Source organism: Plectropomus leopardus, chromosome 10 (genome assembly GCF_008729295.1).
Source record: "Plectropomus leopardus isolate mb chromosome 10, YSFRI_Pleo_2.0, whole genome shotgun sequence".
Classification (NCBI taxonomy): domain Eukaryota; kingdom Metazoa; phylum Chordata; class Actinopteri; order Perciformes; family Serranidae; genus Plectropomus; species Plectropomus leopardus.
The window spans coordinates 27914340-27938603 of NC_056472.1; the positions used below are offsets into that span (position 1 = coordinate 27914340).

The 24264-nt window shown below is 38.2% G+C and overlaps 1 protein-coding gene across 1 annotated transcript in view; it reads right to left on the minus strand.

The window, feature by feature from the left end:
• Positions 1–1925: 1925 nt before the first annotated feature.
• Positions 1926–24264, minus strand: part of abcb6b (ATP-binding cassette, sub-family B (MDR/TAP), member 6b) — a gene marked incomplete at its 5' end in the record, with an annotated part of 31373 nt that continues 9034 nt past the window's right edge. Inside the window, 8 exons of the mRNA XM_042494045.1 lie at positions 1926–2074; positions 6111–6179; positions 12260–12354; positions 13334–13446; positions 13600–13774; positions 21222–21326; positions 21765–21822; positions 22682–22767. Coding sequence (XP_042349979.1) covers positions 1960–2074; positions 6111–6179; positions 12260–12354; positions 13334–13446; positions 13600–13774; positions 21222–21326; positions 21765–21822; positions 22682–22767 — 816 coding nt within the window. The remainder of the gene's footprint in view (positions 2075–6110; positions 6180–12259; positions 12355–13333; positions 13447–13599; positions 13775–21221; positions 21327–21764; positions 21823–22681; positions 22768–24264) is intronic.

Below are 24264 nucleotides of genomic sequence, written 5' to 3' on the forward strand. Positions count from 1 at the left end.
GGCTGGTAAAAACACTGCAACAGGTGTATTTAACAAAAAAACAAGAAATTAAAAACACATAAAGTTTCTGGAAAGCTGCTGGAAATAGAGTGATGACCTGGTAAAAAATGAATAAATAAATAAAAATACAGGTTCAAACATTAATTGACAGCTCAGTAGGCATCTCAGCTGGGTGATATGCCAGCGTATATACTACTTGACTTTAGAAACATTGATATGATACATATGTAACATACATATGTAACATACAAATGTAACGTTTTTACAGAATTTTTAGCTGCACTAAACCATTTATACTATATTTTTAGTCTATCTATACTTTATGGCATCTCATCATTTCCTGATCTGATTAATTAGTTGTTTTTAGTAGTTTTCACAGTTTTGATGCAGAGCTGTACAAATACAGTGAAAGGGACAGTAGAATGCAAGAGCTGCAAAAGTTATCCAAACATAAAACCATCATAAAATTGTTGACCCATTTTTGGAAAAAGGTGCATGTCTGACAAGAGCGTCGGTAGGTCTTAATGTAGTGCCCTTAAAAGCAAAATATAACTTTACAGAGAAACGCCGTGACACAGTTATTGTTTCGGAGGATTTTTATTCTTACATCAATTCTTTTTTTTTTCAGTCCAATGGTATTTCTACAGCCCGGTATCACAAGTCACAATGTGCCTCAGGCTTTACAACATATAACACACTCTGTCCTTGGACACTCACAGCAGATGAGAAAAAACGGGAAAAAATGGAAGAAACCTCGGGAGGAGTGAGTGAAGAGAAATCCCTCACCATAACGAGACAAAGTTCTCGCTACAACACACTCTCCATCTGTCCTCCTCTGTCCGGCCCTGAGGCTGCTGATATAGTTTTACTCTAAACAGTTTCTCTTTGACACCAGCACTCTGAGTCCATCCCGGATGTTTTCACCAAAACAATCTCAGTAACACAATCGCCTGCTTTTAGTGGCTCGAGTGGATTCTTCTCAAGCAGAACATCTGACCACAGCCGTGTTTTCCTGCTGCAGAGGAGCTTCCACCTTGACTTTTAAGAAACATTTCCCATTGTTCAGTGCAGTTCTGCTGCCATGGTAGTTTGCTGGCTGTTGCAGGCTATCTGTTTCCTGCAGCTTCAGTTTTAGTTGTTTTCAGCCAAGTCGCCAGAGGAAAATGTTGGCATTATAAGTTTCTGCAAACCAAAGATTTGTTACATTTGCACATTTCATATCAACATTTCTAAAGTGATGTAGAGTATGAGCAGACTTTGTCACCTGTAGGTGGAAGGGACGGTGTTGGTGTGACACCTGGGTAAAATGTGAAGCTGCAGACCACTGTATATTATATTGTATTTTTTTGTATTGTATTATCTTAATTTTATTTTATTTTATTATTTTTGAGAGACACTGCTGTTTTTTGTTTGTTTTTATTTTTTCAAGGACTTTGCCTCAAAAAGCAGTTGTTTTTAACCAAGTTTTTGTGTGTACTGCCATAGTAGTACCACAAAAAGCACTTTCTTTCAGACACATTGCTACATTTCAAGCCGGGATTGTGCCAAAACATGATTACATTATCAGCAGCGTTACTTACAAATGAAGTGTGAACATATATGTACATGATAACATACAAATGTAACTTATCCATTGTTTGCAGAAACGTACAATGCCAACATTTTTTTCTGGCTATTGGGTTGTTTTTTCTACAACTAAAATTGCACTCACATGCAAAATATGTTCACAGAAAAAATGATATTCTGCATGAAACCGTAAAACTCACTGAGAGTCAAAAACAGTAAAGCTGCTGCAATGGCGTGGATCATGACAATGACGTTGTTTTGTCACGAGCTGTGAGTTTAACTTCGGACCTTACTGAAGCCATAGGTGCAGGTACATGATGAGATCAAAATATATCAGATATGACAAAAAATATTTGTAGAGCATTGAATTAAAAAAAAAGTTCATACTCAGTGTCAAGTGTCTTGAGGCTGGTTGTTAGTCTGTGATTCTGTTTGCGTGTCGTGACTTTTCTGCTGCTTCATCCACATGGCTGCATACAGACCTCCCTGGACCAGCAGCTCCTCGTGTCTGAACAGAGCCGGCAAGACAAGAACAAAGAGGAGAAAATGGGATAAGACAGTTAAAAAAGCCAAAATTACCAAAATGACATCATCAAAAAAGGGTCAGTAACTGCTCTTGTCTGTCTGATTCTGCTCCCCGGCTGAGGAGTTCATGTAATTTTCAGTTGCCCTCGTCTACATAGATTTCTATTCTGATCTGCACAAATTCAACATTTGGATGAAAACACTTGAGAGGAAAGTCATTCACTCAAAAGAGTTCAAATTTTGACCCAATACTGACCTGAAGCTGCAGACTCCTTTTGGTTTATCATTTGATATCAAATTCAAGAAATAAAATAGCATGTGACAGCAATGAATCCAACTTGGACTTCCAAAATTTTCCTCTCAGCTTTTAAACATAAAATACAAACAAGAAGAAAAGGGAGAAAATTGTAAAATAATTCTGTTATCTAAAAATTAAGTTCATATAAAACAAATTTGCATCAGCAAATACAGTTTAAAGGACATGTAGTGCTACCCGGGCTACGTACACATAATAATGATAGAAAATGTACCGTTCCAACAATTTTCAAATGAGACCTGAAAAAATCTTCATAATTACTAAGAAAATAAAGCCCATATACATTCACTGAACAAAGATTGTGAAATTAAAACACACACAAAACACAGATTCGTGTTAACTTCTTCTTAAAATATTGTTTTTTCAGCCGACAGTAAAATTAGTGTCAGCTATTTCCTTTATTTCATGGAAAGTCTCACTTTGGGGCCATTATTGTGAAGACCCACGTAATTGTTACACATTTTTAACTCATCTTTTTAGTTTATTCTTTTACGGCTTTATTAATTAGTTGTTATTATTATTATATTTTTATCATTATTATTAGTAGTAGTATTTCTGGTATTATTATTATTAATTATTTAAATTGACGTCATCGATAGATGTTCCAGGAAACTGTCAGATCTATTAAATTGACGTCATCGTGTAAATCATTTATGCAGCTGTTTGTTTTTCTCAGTAAAATCTCACCAAACTGAAACTTAAAGGAACATTAATTATTTATTCATTATTATCATTTCATTGTTAACAGTAAAATAACTATTAATTATCAATTTACCTTTTATTAATGATGGTAATTTTAAAGTGTTACCAAATGTTTTCTAAAACGTTGACTCTCATCACATATTACTTATTATCTTGTAATATCTGTTTAATACCTTCTGCTATTGTGAGGGACAAAATAAAGAAATAAAGAAATAGAAATGAAAGGAAAAGAGGAGCAGGCGGAGGTGAAGGTGGGTCACTCATAATGTCTTGTGACACAAGAGCAGCTTTAAAAACAAAGTTGAGCTGTCTAAAATCCTCCTGCAGACTTTGACCAACTTTACTATGAATTAGTAAAACCACAAGTGTGTTACTGTCTGGACCGCCAGACAGGAAGAGAGCGAGCGAGGAACACAGCGAGGGTCAGAAATAGAGGTTGCAGAGAAAGTGAGCGAGAAAGAGAGAAAAAGAGAAAGAACAGGTTGATGCAGAGGAAACAGAGACGAGCGGAGAGAGTTAAAGAGGTCAATCTGAAGACAGAAAACAAAGGTGGAAGTTAAAGTGGAAAAAGACAAGGAAGAAGACAAAAATGATGTTAAGGCTTTTTTATTGTAGCCCTATCATCAGAAGAAAATTCTAGATTTTTGCAAACCACGAATATGTTTCATGTGATATTTCATAGATATTATATAACGTTTCTAAAGAGAGGTACTATATGAGCTGAAGGGATGTTGGATGGTGTGACACCTTGGCGGGATGCCTGTCAGACAGCCATAGAAACAATATTGTTGCTTTTTAGGAAGGTGTCACTGTTTTTGCAGACAGAAAAGTTGCACAAAAAGTGTTTTTTTTTTTCCATCAATGTATTTCCTGCCTGGATAGGGCATCAACAACTGATTGTTCTTCTGCCTCTGTGCCAGCAACAGCCTTGGCCAAAGGTGTTATGTTTCGGGGTTTTATGTCCATCCATCCATCCCTCTGTCCACATACCCTCTTGAATATCATATCACAAGAACCCCTTGAGGACATTTATTCCAATTTGGCACAAACGTCACCTTGAAGTTATTAACTTAAGTTAATGAACTGATTAGATTCTGGTGGACATGGGTCAAAGGTCAAGTCTCACTGTGATCTTGTCTATCCAATTCTTGTATACCCTACATATCAAGAAAGCCTTTAATTTTTTTTATTTTTTTAATTGGGCACAAATTACCATTTTGACTCAAAAATGAACTGATTTGAATTTGGTGTCAGAGCTCACTGTTACCTCACAAAACATGTTTTGTGCAAGAGTTCCTGCACTAATTATAGCAAAATGTCATACAATGATCTAATGGGGAGAAAAAATCATAAAGTGATGACATTTTATATCCAGCTTCACTGTGACATCATAAAGTTCTGCAAAAACACTTTTCTGGACATTTTTTAACATCATAACTCAGGAACAGAGGAGGAGGCGTTTGATCAGATTCTGAATTGGTGGCACTCATCTTGAAACTGTGCTGATTGAAGCATCCATGTATTCACAGACATGGATATAAACTGGAAGTACCACTTGACTGGTGCACAGAAGCATACAAGCACGAGGTGATAATTGCAGTTTACCAAGACATCGCTGCATGTGCAGCTGGGTTAGTGCCACTAAAAGCTGGCATTTTAAGCCAAAACATGATCTTTTTCTGACCATAACTAGGTGGTTTTGTGCCTAAACCCACCACGTGTTAACGACAGCATTGCTGAAACAAAACGTTTCAACAAATTGGTTTTGTAGTTGATTTTGAGAAGTGGTTTGCAGTGTGGCAGGTGCCTAGACTACGTCATTTTAGAAATGTTGTTATGATATGTATGGAAAGCATAAATGTGACATATTTGTGGTTTGCATGAAATGCCAACATTTTCTTGTAGAGACTTGGTTGAAATGAAAGTGTAAGAGAAAAAAAAAGAGAAAGGAGAAGAGCAATATAATGCTACGGCTTGTCATATCTTAAAACAGTAGTTCAGCTATTAAACGTTGCACTACTCAACAATAACGGAGATTGAAGCATCTCAGGCTCAGCAGATTAACAAGGCTGTCCAACACGACAATTTAAGAGGATGTACATCCTTACAAAAAACGCCTAAAAATGTTACTTTTGGCACATGTTGTATTCACACGTAAACAGCAATTTTTTAGAATTAGCAGTCTAAGCGCAGACGTAGTCCTCATAAAGAATGTTAAGCACAGGGACAGCCTGAGGACGTGAAGAGGCCTCTTCCTGTCTCTGTTTGATGATACACTCCCACACTTTGTGGGACAAAATGTGTGTATTCTGACACCGGAGGTTAAGTGGGCCTGTCCCGTGTTTACATCACAGTGTCGATGAAAAGATGAATGCTCTGGTGTTCCCCCTTACACGCCTGCAGGGGCAAACAGAGTCTCTGCATGTGTTTACTGCTCTGCATGTGACCAGCTCACCTCTCAGGTGTGCTCTAAATGTTTACATGAACAATGCATTCAACAGGAGGATCTGTGTGTGAGTGTGTGTGTGTGTGTAAGAGAGAGAGAGAGAGAGAGAGAGAGAGAGAGAGAGACAGAGAGGGAGAGAGAGAGAGAGAGAGAAAGAGAGAAAGGGAGTCTTCATTACCAGCTCCTATATCAAAGGACTTGTGCGCATCAGCAGTTAAGTGGTAGCTTAAGTGTGTGTGTGTGTGTGTGTGTGTGTGTGTGTGTGCGTGTGTGTGTACGTGTGTGTGCGTGTGTGTGCGTGTGTGTGCGTGCATGCACATGTCTTTATAGGTCCATCAGCCTCTGGGGCTAAGACAAAAGGGTTTAAGGGTCACACACACACACACTCACACACACACACACAAAACAAAACACTGAGGTTTTGATCTACAGATAACAATTTTTTAAGCACTTAGGACACACAGAATCATTCAGGTGTTTCACAGGAGCGCACACACACACACACACACACACACATCTGTGGCTGTTGAAATTGTCCTGATAAGACACCCTTACCTTCCTCTCTCTGCTATCTGTCCGTTGTGAACCACCAGGATCTGGTTTGCTCCAACGATGGTCGACAACCTGCACATCACATAAACATAATTTCGATAATTCATATAGTTGCAAGCTGCATTTCATCATTATCTGTCAGGCATTAAAGGAAAGACTAATTTCCATCGAATTTTACCTCAGTTTGTGCACATTCCTGGATCTCCATCGTTTGGTGTCAGCTGATTAAAAGAGCTTGGTTTATGACAGGGTGCTTAAAACTTTTGATGAGTTTTGCTCAACAGAAATGACATGTATTTGACATAAAAAGTGTTGTCTAAACTTTTCCTTTCATGTCACACACATGAAATGTTTATGTTCCTTGTCCATGTCCCGCAATGATTGGATAAAAACATATTCACCCTGTAAATCCCTTGTTTGGTTTACATACTGACCATCTCCTTTTCTTGTGCTCCCGTTATCTTCTTAGTGGGAGTATGTTTGAAATCGCTACCTTTTTAATAAACTCACTATTTTTATCAAATCCATCCATTATCAAAATGCAAAAGGATGTGAAGTGGTACAAATAAAGGCACAAAACAAACAGCTATCAGAAGAATATACTGATCGAGGTGATATAGCTAAACAAGCTGGTTGTAGGATAGCACCTGGTTACCATGGAGACGACTGAAACCTTTTGCTGAAGCATTAATTGAAAAAGTAGCTCTTAAATTTCTGTAGAGCACCACTCATCAAAAGTGCTGAGCGTCCTACCATAAATCAGGCTTAAAACTCAGTCCAACTCTCTTTTTCATCTTGACAATCCAACAAAACCAAACATGCTCAGTGTTATTGTACGTTTTTAGTCTCGGCTTATACCAGGGGTGTCCAAACTTTTTTGAATGGGGGAAGGAATGATCACACTTGATTAACAAATATTGTGTGGCAGGCCAGAGTACATTTTTAAAGTCAAACCAAGAGCCGCTTAAAATTGGTCTGAGGGCCACAATTGGCCTCAGGACCAGACTTTGGACATGCCTGGCTTATACAAATGGTGAAGTTTCATAATAATGAACACTGACACAAAACAAAAACTGAGTGCCATCTAGTAGCATTATATTGGAGATATACGGCCCATATCTCCTACACTCTGCAGCTCACACCAAAACAATTTAGATCGATGAATAGCACCACAGGTAAGAGGAAATGTATCTTGATTTTGGGGTGAACTCTCCCTTTAAGCTGGACATTTGTGTTTCTTGCACTCCTTTTCTGCGTACTGAGATTGCAATATTAAATAAATATTATCATTAACAATAAAAATGATCGCTATAAATACAGGATTCAAGTTGTATTAATCCTAAAATACTCTTTAAACACACATTTTTTTGTGTATGAAGTGTCACAAAATTTAAAGGAGGCAGCCACATCAAAGCGTCTTCACAGCGATTTAAAAAAAGAAGAAGGAAGACAGTATCGCAGACAGTAATTCCAGAGGTGCCAGAGGTCGAGGAGAGGAGGATAAGGAGAGGAAATGGGAAAGGAGAGAGACACGTGCTGCAGAAAGAGAGTAGGAGGGAGTCATAACGCGCAGTTAGATGTTAAATGTGTTCAGCTGTCTTATAAAAGTAAAATACAGAGTCATTCCTCAGTAATCACTTACACACACTTTAGCTCTGTCATTTCTGACACACACTTGCAACAAACCGATACACAAACACACACAGCTGAACACGTTTCTCCGGGTTGGAGAACTCTGTATGAACTTGTCTGTAAATTATTAAAGTTAATATTTATGACCTGCCTCTGATGAGAGTCTGATTAAAGACACAGTGATCTAAATGACTCGCAGCTCTTTTGTGATGTGACCTGATGGCGAGTCAGAGGATTGTCAAGGTGTTGTAACGTGGATGTAATGTGCAATTTTCAGTGTTTATCTTTAGGAAATGAAAAAAAGGTGGCATAAATGTATGAATCTTAAAATAGGTTTTTAAAAAGTGAGGAGGACATGTTGCCCCTGTGCCCCAGTGGAAATGAAACCCTCACGCACGACACTGTGTGCAGAACAAAAAAGCCATGGAGCTCATGCCTCTCCAAACTGCTGAATGTCACTTTAAGCTTCAGCAGAGCCACCACTCTGCTTTAATGTCATCAAGGCTATCTTTGGACGTCCACCTTCAATATTTGATAGAAAACCTCGGTCAAAGGTAGAAATATCTCTCCCCAGAGACTGCAGACGTCAAAGGTTTTTTTATGCACTCATTCAGGCTTTACAGCAAGAAAGAAGAAAACACACAGTGTGTTTACCTGCAGGCGGCTTCATGTCCTGTTTTTAAGGATAGGTTCAGGATAAACTTTATACTGTGCCTTCTCCTCAGGACAGACTTGAATATTTATGGCATAAATTCATACTCTACGCAATACCAAGTAACAAAGGTGGGACCAAATCTTTATTTTGCAAGTCACAAGTCAGTCTCAAGTTTTTGCATTCAAGTCCCAAATCAAGACTGAAAAGTCCCAGGTCAATACCCAGGTCCTTAACTTTGATTTTCCAGTCTTAAACAAGTCATAATGTGCTCTTCACCAAATGTAATGCCATTGCTTTTTAAATAATTATAATTTATTAAATTTACAAAAATCATTAATGCTTTTTAAAATTAGTATTTAAAAAAAAAACGTGGAGGTTTTGTGTAATTTGTCATTTTCAACCTGCAATTTTTGCATAGTGCAGTTTAGGTGTTTTTTTTTTGTTTTGTTTTTTTACCAGTTCTTCCTGCTATTACAAATCTGTTGTGGAAAAGCCCTATCAAGCCCAGTGACTGTACACTTCCATTTGGGGCCCTAATGTGTAACTGTCACTGTGATTATTTGCCTTAACAAGACAACATATATATCCTCATATAACTATTACAAAATAATAATAAACCATAGCACTTGTTTGTGGCTTGCTGTGATATATGAAGCCTTGATATAATACTCTAGGGTCTGTAATATTTCACAAGAGGCATTTTGATGTCACTTTAGCAAAAGGAGTTGATAAAAATTAACGAAGGCTAAATTCCATTTACTTACTTTAGTTACAGGGCCATGGTACTGCTCATGCTGCCTCACTGTCATGGCTTAATGGGACACTTGAATTGAGAAGAGCCGTTCTTATTATCAATAACGACTGCTCTTTTTCTACTATGACAAATCAAAATGTCTGCAACTTTTTTAAGGAAACACAATTATAACAGTCCCCTGTGTCCAGGGGGACTGTTATAATTGGTTCCTGGAAACTGTGATTATTAGTAGTCCAATTTGCAGGAAAGTTTCTTTCATTTACCAACATTGCAAAGTTGCACAGAATTCATGGGCATTCGTCTAATTTAAGGTAACTTGCGACTGCAGCATTGCAACATCCTGCAGGGGTTTAAAGGTGTGCAGTCTGAGGTAAATAAGAGGTTTTTAAAACCATTATGACAGTTTCAGTGCAACATACTGAGGTTTTCTCATCCTAGTGGGTGAAGAATGGATTAGTGAGGGTTTATCACCAACACCTGCATCTTTTTAAACTGTAAAAGATAAGGTGAGGATGTGGTTTTATTAGCATGTCGCTACCATGTTTAGGAAAACATTCACATCCAATAACTGCGGTTGATTAAAGGGAGACTTCATCTCATCCTTCGAAGCGAAATCATGATCTGTCTGTTGTCATGATGTGTTTCCATTTTACTGAAGGCCCAACTGATTAAGTCAACACACAGGGCTGATCCTGCGAGCAGACTCCATCTGTTGCTGCTATTGAAAGATTAAGAAGCTGCTGGATCAACTTATTCAAAGAATGACGGTCAGAATGAGGTCTGAGACACAGACTGCAACACATAATTAATTTAAAAGGGAAGATAATAAAAAAGAGGTCAGAGCTCAGTTGGTATCACCACTAGTCACAGATGATTAGTCACAGTCAACATCTGTAAACGTGTTTGAATTTGTGGGTCAGAGTTTCCATACAGGTGCACACATTGTCATGCGTGTGTAATGGGTGTAAATGCATCCTTATCATTAAGACAACATTAATGCTCTGTCTCAGATTAGATATTTCTGTACTTAAACTTGTTATTTTAAGTACATAAATGCATTCACACTGAAAAGTGTGGCAAAATGCAGTACACTATAAGTACAAGGAAGTCCTGCATCAAGTTAAGTATCTGGCAGGTGACCTGCAAAAAAATAAGAATAAAAAAGTGATTTGTGGGTTGGATTTTGTCTTGATTTTATTTTCAGGTTTGGCTCTGGGTTAAACAGAGAACAAAGGGGTCAGATCATGGGCATGGCTTCAATCTGGTGTATTACTAACGACATGACAACTGTGGAGATGTGCTGCTCAATATTATGACAATTAATAAAAAATATGAATTTGAATATTGAATATATATTGAAAAAAAATATATAGAGATATATATATATATATATATATATATATATCTTCACATGTATGAAATGCCCCAAAATAATTCATTTAAACATCTTGCCTGACTGATTATTGGAACAGGACGTGGTTATAAGGTAGCTTTGGTTGGGCCATCGATCATATGTAAGGGTGTCGAGATGGATGCAGTATGTTTTTTTCAATATGCACATTATCTGCTGTGTAAAACATACATGTAAATATGTCAAAAGTAAGAAAGAAACTACAACAAACAGGGAAATGTGGGATTTTAAGGAATCTTTAAGCTGTATTTCAGTTTATTAACTTGTGTGTCAAGTTGGGATGGAGCAGTCTCAAACAGTTTTGTTGTTTTATGGTCCAACTAAGTCTTACAATATGATTGATTTACACAGCTGATCGGTTTGACAGATAATAAAATAATGTTTACACTAAAATTTTAAAATCTGTCAAACAAAATATTGTTTTTCCATTTTCCCAATTGTACTGTAAATATACAAATCCTTATTTTGGCTTTTGACCAATTGAGGCAATCTTCTGTGCACAATGTTTGTTCTGGAACAAAAGAAAAATCCCTAATACTTCTAATGCAGAACACGAAGGACGATATGGATACTGGTTTGTAGCAGGAATCAGCACCACAGGCTGCTCCACTCCTGATGTATTTTAATGTTGCGAGTGTCAGAGCCTTTCAAGTCCTTCTCAGTGTCACTCAGACAGATGAACAACCAGACATCTGTTTCTTTTACTTTTGTAGACCTGTCATCACGCCTCATCTTATATCCTCCAATCAGCTTTTCATTTAATCTCTCCATCCCATTTCTTTGTGTCTGATCTAATCCTGTTTTCATTTCAGCATATCCATCACACATTTTCCTTTCATGTTTTTACACACATTTGGTTTTTCTTTTCAGCTTGGTCCTGTATTATCACTGTAATCACATTGTAGCAGACTGCTGTCATTTCTATGGCAGAATGCGTGTTTGTAAGCTCAGGGGCCAATTCACAAAGAATTGCCCTGCTTTTGTAGCTCCTAAACCTGCACAAATAAGACAATAAGAAACTGTGTAATTCTCAAAGCGGGTGTAAAATGCACCGCTAAATGTGCTGCCAAACTCCTGTATGTATTTAAATGACGTAATGTGCATAAAAGTGGCACAAAATTGGCCACTTTGTGTGCAAATAAGCCTCATCGTAAAACAGTTCAATTCAAAAGGATCAGCACTAACACACACAGTTACAGTGGAACTATTAGCGTCTTCAGAGAGTTGGTGGTAACTGAAGCATATTTATAGGCGTGTAACAACAATCTTTAAAGACTTTAAAGTCATCATGGCAGCTGTGATTGCAGCCAGGCGAAGGCATCTTCGTGTGATTGGATATTTTGAGGGAGATTATCATTTTTTGTTTGAGGTATTCTTTGAGCAAAGGCAACATTTATGCTTTGCCACACTGCAGCAAAACACAAAAAAAGAAAAGTGCACTCAGCTGCAAAACTTAACGGCCGTGTTTGTGAACTGGACCTTGAGACGGAAAAAGATAGCGCTTCCAAGCGATAACCATTTCATGCTGCTATCAGTGGCCACAATCCATCATTTATCAATCTGCCCACAAGTGTCAAAAAAATAGAAAGTCATGTCCAGCACCACATTGGATCTCTTTTTTGCTCAAAACAACTACCACTCATCGGCATTTACAACATCCATATTTCACCTGAATATATATAGCTTGGGAGGAATGTCACCTGTGTGCGACCACTATAGTCGTCCTGTTGGTGCAGACCTTGGCCAGTGACGCCTGGATGTTTCTTTCAGTCTGGGTGTCCAGTGAAGATGTGGCCTGGTGGAACAAACACCAAATACAGTATATAAGCGGAAGTACAGTATGGTGTAGTTAATGAGTAATGCAACATCCACCACTTAAAGACAGTTTAGCTAGTCAAATTAAAGTAACCCTACTTGTGGCCTAAACTATCACCACGAAATCACCAATGTTAAGCTGAAAAAAGAAAAGGAGGAAAAATAATCAGCATCTTACATGGCTGGATCTACAAACATAGGATATACTCAGCTTGCTTCATGCATTTTTAGTGGACTCCATGGAGCCTCTCAGTGCATGGAGGGCCTAAGTTGTTCAGATTTTCAAGAAATTTAGTAAGTGCATTCCTATCATCATTTTTTCACTCACAGAAAACATATAAATAATGCATGCAAATGTCTGACATTCACAGAAATGTATTGACCAGGCCAATCATAATACTTTTTAACCATTCATGTTTGTACACACTATGCTAAAAAGTATTGCCACTAGGTGGGTTTCTATTACAGATTTGCACAAAACTTAAGCAATATTTTCGAAATCTTTATAAAACACACCAGCTATCATAATTTCCGACTGAAGGCAACGTAGGCATGCAATCTAAGCGATATTGGAAAGGCAAGCCCCTTTTAATTGGGAGTGACCACATATGGCAGATTTCTGGGAGGCGATAGTTCACGATTTCACAGCGGATCATCTAGAAAAAACTTCCAGATGATCCGCTCAACTCAAATATGTCTTTTTCAAATTGCTTAGAATACCACCTCATGCAAGCGTGAAAACTTTTTTGAGATAACTGGGATTTTTTCTCGAAATGTATGTTGTTTTATGTATGTTTTATTTGTAATTTTAATTTGTGCAATTTGAGGGTTAATGGGAACCCACCTACTGATATGAGCTGGTTGTTAACATCAACAAGTCGTTTAAAAGCATGTATCTTGGTGTGACTTATGCGTAACCTAATGTGTGATGAGGTGTGATGTGTTTCATGTGTCTTCACCTCATCCAACAGAATGATCCGAGGTTCTTTCAGGATGGTTCGAGCGATCGCTACTCTCTGTTTCTCCCCACCGCTGAGCTTCAGACCTCGCTCCCCCACCTCCGTGTCATATCCTGTTTGGACACAACACCATCATCTTCATTATTATCATCAATACTATTAATTTTCTGCATCAAGACTTTCCGAAAAGCACCCTATTACAACGTCAAAGTCAAACAAGAAAAGCATCATTATCATCTACACACACTCACACACCCCAGCCTGACCCTGAGGAAGCTCCAGTATCCTGGTGTGTATGTCAGCGGCCATGGCAGCTCTCTGCACCTCCTCGTCGCTGGCTGTGACTCGGCTGTAGCGAATGTTGTTGCAGATGGTGTTGTTGAAGAGAACCGTGTCCTGAGGAACCACGCCAATGTGCAGCCTCAGAGAAGACTGACGCACCTGGGACAGAGAAAGGGAAAAAATCGCGAGCTTTGGAACCAACCTTTTGCAAATCTGGATTTGGTAATTGCAGCATCTCTATTTGCGCTCTCTCTCTCACTCACACACACACACACACACACAAAAACAGCATACATCTACATAAATGTTTCATGGCTTAATTCATCTTATACTATATAATGCATGCTGCCCCAGGTCACAGACAGCACATGTCCTGAACCAGTTTCTGTCCCTGTCTCTTCGTGTCTCTCCAAGGATTTCACATATCTGACTTTACCTACTTACTTTCTTCTGTCACTATGTCTTTCTACTTCTGTTGGACAGTATATTGTTCCTGAGATAATTGTGATTTATTGCCATTAAAAGTCCATTCTATGTGACTGAAATAATGATAATATTTGAGATAATAATAAAAGTACACACTTTTAAAGAGCAATGACCTTTAGATTGACGTGTCTCAGCATCTGTTCATTTGTCTGTGGTGCTGTATCATAAGTCTTATAATGGTAGGGAAAAACCCTGCTGTTTATTCTGGCATTATGTTAAAATGTTGGTGACAAGCTGCAGGAAGACCTTGGATCTCGGAGATGATCACACAACAAAACTTGTTGGTTTTTTTGGCAGTGATTGCAGCCTTTCCGGCAGCTTTTTAGTCATCAGATGTGGTTGGATTTTGGTGACTCCTTGCTGTTTTTCTAGGAGGGATGATGCCACAGAAAGCATTTATTTTTCTACTGAGACATCGCTGTTTTTCCAGCAGGGATTGTGCCACCAAAACTGGGTATTTTAACCAAAACAACCTTTCCCTAACCATAACCAAATGGTTTTTTTGCCAAAACATGTTAAGCACAGTGTTGCTGAAATGTAAAGAAACTATCTGCTACAAACAAATGCAAAGTATTCTGCTTTTAATTTAATTTTTCTGGTGGTTGGGTTGACACAGAGGACAATTATGCAAGAAAACAATAATGATGCTGGAGAAAGTCTAATGAAACATACGGGTGTGTCCTCCAGCCTAACAAAATCAATATGAATTTTGTCCAAATACCACATCTAAAAACAAACTGTTATTATCATCCTTTCTTGCATTGAAATATTGATTTCCAGCAGCAGAATAAAAGAACAGAAATTTTCATGTGACTAAATGAAAACAATTAACAATGGGGGAGGTTAAAATGTATTTGAGATGGTGAGAGAAAAATGTGGGTGGTAGAGACAGTTAATACTGCAGACAGAGCGGACAGGTCAATGAAACTGAACTATTGAACTGAAACCTGGAGCAACTGATCAATAGAATAATGTGCAACCACTTTCAACAACACTCTGTTTTCTATTATTTTAAGCCCGCTTTTTGAAATGATTCCCCTTTTGTTGTACTATAGTAACCGTCCCAACATCTCCAGACTGAGAGGAGCACATGGCCCAGACTAGAAGGTATAATGACTGAGTCTGATTTTGTCCAACCCGTTCAATTCCAAACCATATTGGTACCAGCAGAATAGTGGTAATGTTCTCCCCCCCATTTAAGGCGAAGCTTCTTAGCATTTTATGAATCTGGCTCTTGATCTCTCCCAAAATAATTTCCGGTTTTCAGTGACTCCCTGGTCGGTGTGCGGTACTTCCTGTGGAAAGCTTTCCTCCGCAGCCACAACAATACAACTTCCATTTCCTGCACAAGCTCGGTTTGGCTGGTAATCACTCACTTTCCCTTAATTTGATCTTTGCCGTTTACTTTTGGTATTTATTCCACTGAAGAGCAACACAGCATCTGTTTCTGATCGAGGCGGGCTGACAGAGCTCTAACACCAAATGTCAGCAAGAGAGAAACAGACAGACAGAGAGGGGGGAGGAAAAAAAGCCTTTTAATGTTTTTCATTCAGACGTCAACCACGGATCAAAAAAGAAAATATTAGTGTAAGACAGCTGTCCTCGCACACAAGGAATAATGACTACCACAGCAGTAAATCTGTGAGATGATGCCGTATTAAGAGCTAACTTTACCAATCCGGTTTTCTGCTAAGTGTGTTTATATATACACATAGTTGTTTAAAGAATGGATGAAAGCACTGCACTTCACCACTTCTAAAACAACTGGTCAAGGTCACTGAAAAAGGTCCTGTCTCATGCTTTGTTGACTTTTTCAATACTAACCAACTATGACCACAATCTTTCCATAACTTGAACAATGTGCTTTGAATGGCCTAAACAAACCATCAAAAGAAAAAGAAACTTTTTCAGGGATGCATTTAACATTTTTAATTATGCTGCTAAAAAAAGGGGCTTGATTCAACTGTGCCAATCTCCGATACGTTTGAGAACTGCGTTTACTCTTAGATAGTTTGAGGAATGACGACACATCTGGGTTTTTATTTCAGAAACGCGTGCTGAACCTGCGTCAGAGACAGAGGAGACTGCCTGTGAGTGAAATCACTCTGATTGGCAGTTCACCTCAGTGCACAACAACTGAGGCGAAAGTGAGAAATGTTAACAAACGGAGTAAAGTCAAGAGAGCATGAGATCAAAACAAACTTGTTATATTATGTAAGGTTAATTTTTGAATTTGTCGTCGGTCTTCTGGTTTCTATTTTGAATGAATACAGAATACCATCGCCCACTGGTATGAAGACTTATTTCTTTGTACACAGGCGTAGAATGTAAATACTACTTGACCGTCAGTTGTGGTCTTTGCGACGTGTTCAAGTGCAGCTTTATGGAGGAAACACGTGACGTGAGACAAGGCGATAGTCAGCCTTCTTCACCATGAGTTGATATGGTGTGTTTGTGTTTTTAGTGGCAGATTTTGTGACAATTGGACAGCCTGGCTAGTCTCTCCCTCTTGTTTCCAGTCTGTTTGTGAAGTTAAGCTACACTAACTGTCTGCTGAAGCCTCATATTCACCACACAGACATATTGATCCTCCGGCAAGAAAATAGATACACATTTTAGGTACAATGTCAAACCCTTCCTTTAATAATTCAGCTTTTGTCCTGCTTTGGCCCTGCAATGATTCATCTTATAGTTATTGATGAAAGTTTCTCAATGGGCGTTAACAAATAAACTGAAAGTTGTGTCATAAAATAACTAGAAAAGCTGTGTATTTAAGAGCTGTGACTGCCAACACAGCTGAATAGAAACTGTTGTTTTATAATCCAAAAAATAAAAGGAAACCTGACGGACACCTTAAAAAACAACACAGATGACTCACACCAGCACTCAGTAAACAGCCATCAGCCGTCAGTGTTTGGGCCGGCAAGGTCAGACTCATCAGAGCTTCGCCACATGTGGCTGCCATATGCAGCGGCAAGCAGAGTGGCAGAGGACCGACGGCCAAAAACCAACCCGAGAGGTCCAAGAGGCTGAGCTCTGTCAACAGCATCTGATATTTAAGCAACAAAGTGTTCCACAATACAGAATTGGACACACTTTTGCTGAACTCCTGCATGACAGCAAAGATTTACAATTTCAAATGTTACTGCAGATTTACAGATTTTAAACACTCCAAATCACATGTACAGAAGATATACAGTTATCTACACACATTTTGAAACTATTACAGTGATCAATAACTCTCTCATATGGTCCACTTGATGTGATTAATGTATTAAGACAGATTTGGAAACTGCTGAAAGGAAAGATCTTCCAATCTACCAGCAGCTGTTTGCAACAAGCAAAACATCTTTCTACAAATTCCAGATTCAGCTGAAACATGTGGACAACATCAATGATAAGAGTCATATTTTAAACTAACCGATCACAGTCTAGTTGTCTCATTAAAAGTATTTCTATGGCCGTAACAATCTATGGTAGATAAAACTAGAAATACCGCCATGCAGTTGTACACCTCTGTGCACCAGTCAAACTGCATATATCTCTTCCTCAGTTAAGATGCTGAATAATGGCCAGAAAAGTGTTTTTGCAGATTATGAAGTCACGATTGACCTTTGTGTTAGACATTTGTGTGATATTCAAGCATGTGAGTTCTTTAGTTATGGCCAAAAACATGTTTTATGAGGTCACCGTGACCTTGACCTTTGACCTTCAACCACCAGATTTTAATCAGTTCATTCTTGAGTCCAAGTTGATGTTTGTGCCAAATTTGAGAAAACTCCCTCAGGGCCGTCTTCAGATATTGGGTTCATGGAAATTAGATGGCTGCAAAGTAACAGTGACCTTGACCTTTAAACACCAAATTATAAAAAAGCTCATCGGTGAGTCCAAGGGAATGTTAGTGTCAAATTTAAAGTCATTCCCCTAAAGTTGATTTTGAGATATCACTTTCACAAGAAAGAGAATGATGCAAAGTCACCGTGACCTTTGACCACCAAAATATAAGTTCATTCTTGAGTTGACTTAAGTGTTTATGGCACATTTGAAGACATTTCCTCAAAGTGTTGAGATATTGTGCAAGAATGAGGCACACATAGTCACAGTGACCTTGACCTTTGACGACAAAAAAAACTAATCAGCTCATCCTTGAGTCTACTTGAATGTTTGTGCCAAATTCCCTCAAGGTGTTCATGAGATAACAGGTTTACAAGTATGAGGTGGATGCAAGGTCACAGTGACCTTGACCTTTGACCACCAAAATCTAATAAGATCATCCTTGAGTCCAAATGAGCATCTGTGCTAAACTTGAAGAAAATCCGTCAAAGGCTTCTTGAGATAGTGTGTTTACAAGAATGAGACGGATGGATGGACAACCCGAAAACATATTGTCTCCAGCCACAGCTATCGCAAAGGCATAAAAAGCCACTCAGGGGACATATAGGGTACATAAGCCCGGCCATTCTAATTACAAATAAATCCTTGAAATATATGGAAAAAACTTTTACAGCTAAACGAGCTGTTAGCAATCTGTTTTTCACACTGCAGATGGAACTGACATCATGAAATAAACTCAAACTAGGTGGTAAGTTCCTGAAATCATAGTTTAAAGGAGGTGAGAGGTGTTTGTGATTGATCAATAAAAAATACTTTGGCTCAAAAGCTGATCATAAAATCGCAGCTTTGATACAGAGCAAGAGTGAGTGGTACGAGGAAAGTGTTTAGAGAGTTTTTACAGATCATCTGTTTAACATGTTTCCTGTTGTCACTCTATTAAAACCTGCACTTGTTTTTATGTTGTAGTCCATAAATACTTCTTTAATGTTTCACTCTATCAGAGGACTCATTGGCTGGTTTAACCAGTAAAAAATTTCCATTTTAAAGAGTCGTTCACGCAAGTATTAATTATGTTCACCTGGTAAACATGAGGCAGATTGACGAGATGTGCGAAGTGCGGTGCAATTTTCACTGGATGTGAAAGTCTTTAAAAGTTTAGTTAGTTAGACATTTGAAGCGAGAAGATCAGTAACACTAAAAAATAATGGTAGTTCTTTAAAAAAATCTCTCTTTACCCTATAAAATCTGGATTTTCGGGTAATTTTCTTGTACTTGTTTGTACTCATTTCTTAGGTTATTTCTACATGCTCATTGCCTTTTTCCCATGTTTAAAAAAAATCAAACTAAACTCAGATTTTAAGGAGTTTATTTATATATTTTTAATTTATAATTTATATTGACATTTATTTATTTATATTTACAGCCTCTTGTATTAATTCAAGGATTTATTATATAGCAGTATTTTTAATTGTTTTTTTTAATATAAATTAAAGTGTCATTTCATATATTATTACTATTTCATAACACATTTTTTAAAAATAATTCTGATTAATATTATGATATGATGTGCGAGGTTGTAAACATTTTTATTTCTACTGCAAAGTTGGGCATTTTAACATGGAAGTCTATGGGAACTCTCTCACCCATGGAGCCAGCCTCAAGTGGCCATTTGATGAACTACAGTTTTTGAAACTTTTACATTGGCTTCATTTTTCCGCCCTCCTGGTTGCCACTTGAGCTAAACACAACAACAGACTGAATCCCTCAGTGGAGGAAGCTGAGGCGTTTAACCGCTTCCTCCTCCTTTTTCTCCTGGAGAGCCTAAAAAATCCCAGGCTGACAAACAGTCTGAATCTGATTAAAGAGAAGACCATGTGTGCGTGTGTGTGCTGATTAAAATGTTTCTCCTGCTGTGTGATTATTAATGCGCGTCCTCATAATCATCACCAGCCTCTTCCTCTGAACAAGCACGTCTGTCGTAATAAAACAGGTGTGCGTGTGCTGTTTGGCTTTTATTGAGACTTTTGGCAAATCATAAACAGAGTCATTTCAGCTACAACTGCCATAAATGGGCTATCTTTACATGTGCACACACACAGACACACACACACACACACACACACACACACACACACACACATACACACACACACACATCTGGCGTCTGGACTCGTTGCTGCATTATTCAGGAACCTTTTACTATGATTTATTCACAGTGTGACTGGAGCTCACACTCAGCTCGACTGCGTGTGTGTGTGTGTGTGTGTGTGTGTGTGTAGTGAGGGAAAGTGGAAGTCAAGGTGCGTGAGGCAAAAGCAAGAAATAAAGAGTCAGAGACAGAAAAAAGAGAAACTAAAAGGGCACTCTGAGAGCACAGACCTCCACCGAGGCCAACAGTCCAGTCCTGCATGATATGCAAATCTGCAAGCAGAACCACTATGTATGTCTGGATATTTAATCATGCTCTTTTTTTTAACGTATTTTCTTAAAAAAAAAACCAACAACTATAAAATCAATCACAGACACATTGTTCTCATAGATATTAAAACCATCCGTAACCCTGTTGAGGCAAAACAAGTTGAAAGTTTCTGTGTAACACAAGTTAAAACAGATTGTTTTTAAAGATTGCTTGAGTACTTTTAATCTGCCTTAAAGTCACTGCAGCTTGGTTAAGATTAACTAAGTACCCGTGTGTATCCCTCTGGTGTAAAGCTGCACTGTTTTTCATCACCGAATTAAAATTCCAACCTGGCATTTCTCAAGTTTTAAGATGCTTCAATATGTGACGACATTGATGGAAACAGAATTAAGGCCACATTTTAAATGCCGTGAAATCACTAACAAGAACATTTTTAATGCCTATAAAGTGTCACCAAATCACAACAATACCCCAAAAATCTGGAGAGATTCGAACCACATAAACTCAAGTTTGTGACATTAAAATGTCTGGAAGATCTGAATCATATGGTTCAAGTTAACCATCGACCTCTGTGTTAAAATTCACAACTTTTCGAGCAGAAGTAAAGTTCTGGTCTCTAAAGCTAAGCTCCCTCTTAATAACAACTGTATCGAAAATATGGATATATGTGTGTTTGCTTTCTTGATAAGAGTTTTATGAGAATATCAATACCACTCTCATGCCTGAGCACTAAATATGAAACTACTGTCAGCAGGCAATTAGCTCAGCTAAGCACAACGACTGGAAACAACAGGAAACAGCTGGTTCAAAAATCTGCCTGTCATCACCTCCGATGAGTTTTATGCTCACACCGGCATGTGTGTTTACCTTGGAGATGTCCTGACCGTCGATGCGGATGCTGCCACTCTGAGGGTCGTAGAATCTGAACAACAGACGCAGGATGGAGCTTTTCCCCGATCCAGATGGACCGACCTGCACACACATTAATGACGAGCCCAGTCTCCGCTTTAATTTACGATTCAGAGGAATATATTGTACCTTTTCCATTGATTTGGTACCTTTTGTTACTAGTTACTTTGCAGATTCTGATAAAGCTAGATATAATCCACGAAGAAATTATTGTGCATATGGAAGCTCTAAGAGGCAAACCAACCCAAACCTTATCTACTACATACAAGTTATTATATTTTAGGCAAAATAAAATGTGCTTTTATTTACTTGTATTCTCTATGTATTCTGTATTGTATTTTCCTTGTATGAAGGACCTTTAAACGTAACAGAGTATTTACTACTTTAACTCAAATGATAGATATGACTACTTTTGTCACCACTTTCTAGATACCACTAGAGATACGGAGAGTGAAAAAATACTTAGAAGAACTTAGACATAGTAAACAGAGGACAACGTACCAAAGCAACTGTCTGTCCCGCCTCTACCGTGAAGGACACGTCCTTAAGAATCTCAGTCCTGCACACACAAACACACAAAAAACAGCAACCGTCAGAATAAAAATGAAAAAAATCAATCAAGACCTTCAACATTTGAAAAATGCATCTTATAGTAAATCATTTTAATGCGTTTTTAATGTAAAAGGTTTATTCTCATTTAATTCACTGGATATTCTCTGGGATGTTTATTCACATAATGCTGTAAATGTAACACACTGTAAATGTCAAGGCACACAGGAAGCCGACCAAGACGTTTAATTAATATGAGCATTAATTAAAAACAGTCCTCTTCCTGACAGCAGGTGATGGTGTCCAGCTGTGCTACGTCTTGATTGAGAGACTGAGTTTGTCTTTCAAAATAAAAGCACCAGAATACCAGGTTCAAACCATAAAACTGTGACATACATGAATCCCAGAGAATTCAACATACATCCAAGTTACTGATATTCCATATTTTTATGTATTTCTTTAAATGTTTTTTTTTATATGTACTCCAACCTAAAGGACAGAACACCTATTTGTGTCACTGATTTCCAACATGCATATCATTATTGAGTTATTCAATTAAAGTCAGGGTTTAGTTAGGTTTACACAACCGTAACTATTTGGTTATGGAAAGGGAAACATGGTGATCATTGTTAAAACAACCCAACATTGACTGCTGATAGGACACGGGGTTCAAACAATTGTTTCTAGTGTCACAGTCATATGATATATGCCGTACAGTTCACATTGACCCCCTCCCTCTAAGGTTTTTTTTTACTAAATGACCAATACTGTTTTGAGGACAGTCTCTGTTTTTTTATTTTCAAATGAATGAAAAAGGATCAAATTATAGAAAAGTGAATTAAAAAACAGATTTGTCGTTGGCTACACACCCAGGTACGTAGCTGAAACAGACTCTGTCAAACTCCACCTGACCTGCTGTGAGCTGCAAGTCCTGCGCATCCTCTGCATCCTGAACCTGTGAGGAGGAGGAGGAGGAGGAGGAGGAGGAGGAGGAGGGGGAGGAGGAGAGAAGGGAAACCGGGGAGAGAGAACACAGGAGGAGAGATGAGATGCAGTTTATAACTTTAAGCGATGAATATACATTTGAAGAACATATCTTCAAACAAGTACAAAGGGTTCAATGATATCTTTACCAATTACTTTTTGGTTGCACATGCGACACAAACACTTGCGTCCTGGGTCAAAGTCCTACATTTGTGTGATAATCACCTTTGCCTTTCTCTCTACGCAGACTTTATGGACTTACTCTTTTTGCTCCTGTGCTAGATTATATCGTGCAAATGTAAAGGACCCGAGGTTTGCAGAAACGTAGAATGCCAGCATTTATTGTGGAAGGTAATACACAAATTATACTGTATTACTTTTCATGGGTTTAAGTATAAACAGAGATACCAAATCAGTTTAAACTCAAGAACCACCTCTTTGCTTGTTTTGGTGCTTTCAACCATATCTCATGGTCTTCATCAGCTAATGGAGAAGAGGAGGCGTTGGGGAACAAAAGGAGGAGAAAGATAGAGAAAGAAAGAAGAGAGAAAAGGAGGAGGAGACAAGAAGGATGGAGAAGAAAAAAGAGGGAATATTTTCCCATCATGCTCTAAATTTTCCCTTTCTCATTTTCTCTCTCCTCTCTTCTTCAAACCATCCCTCCTTCTTGCCTCCTCCTCCCTGACTCCCTGACTCCCTGACTCTCCTCGCCCGCAGCTTCCCAAGCCAAAGAAAAGGGCCGCTGTGTTTTTAAGGTGCTCTAATGCTTTTGTCTACATTCATGTGACTGTTTACCATATCAAGGGCCTGTGAATGTAGGAGCCTTTAGTGAGGCAGCCGGGGGACGCCTTTTCCCACCAAACACACACACACACACACACACACACACACACACACACACAAATGTACAGGCAGACTGTGTGTTTCAGTATGCGCACAAACACACACAAAGTCACACACAAACACTTGTTGATCTCCTAATCCGCTGACCTCTGACTGTGTGAGTTTCTCAGTTTCCAGCACGACTGAAGCAGTGCGATCATAAATAAACACTTCATAACTTTCCACTTTTTATTACTCACTTACCTGCAATTATTATATTTTTACTATACAGGCATCTCAGTATAGTTTGTCTCTGATTCAAGAGAACACGTTAGGCTGTTTTGTATCTAAACTAAACTGCAGTAACTCTACTCAGTTCTACCATATTTGGAATAGCATTGTACTGCCATTTATGTTTATTTAAAAAACATCAGTCAAAAAGTTATATAAAATTTTCAGAGTAATATGACGAACTGATTTAAAATTATTGAAAAAAAAAGATAAATATAATGCAATACATTTCTAAAAAAGTGTATCACACAATTTGTTTTCTAATTGAATGAAAATACATCAAAATATGAAAAATACAAATCAAGCCGAAATAGACTGAATGCTTTCATCCTGGACAAAAGAGGCAGGTTAGGCC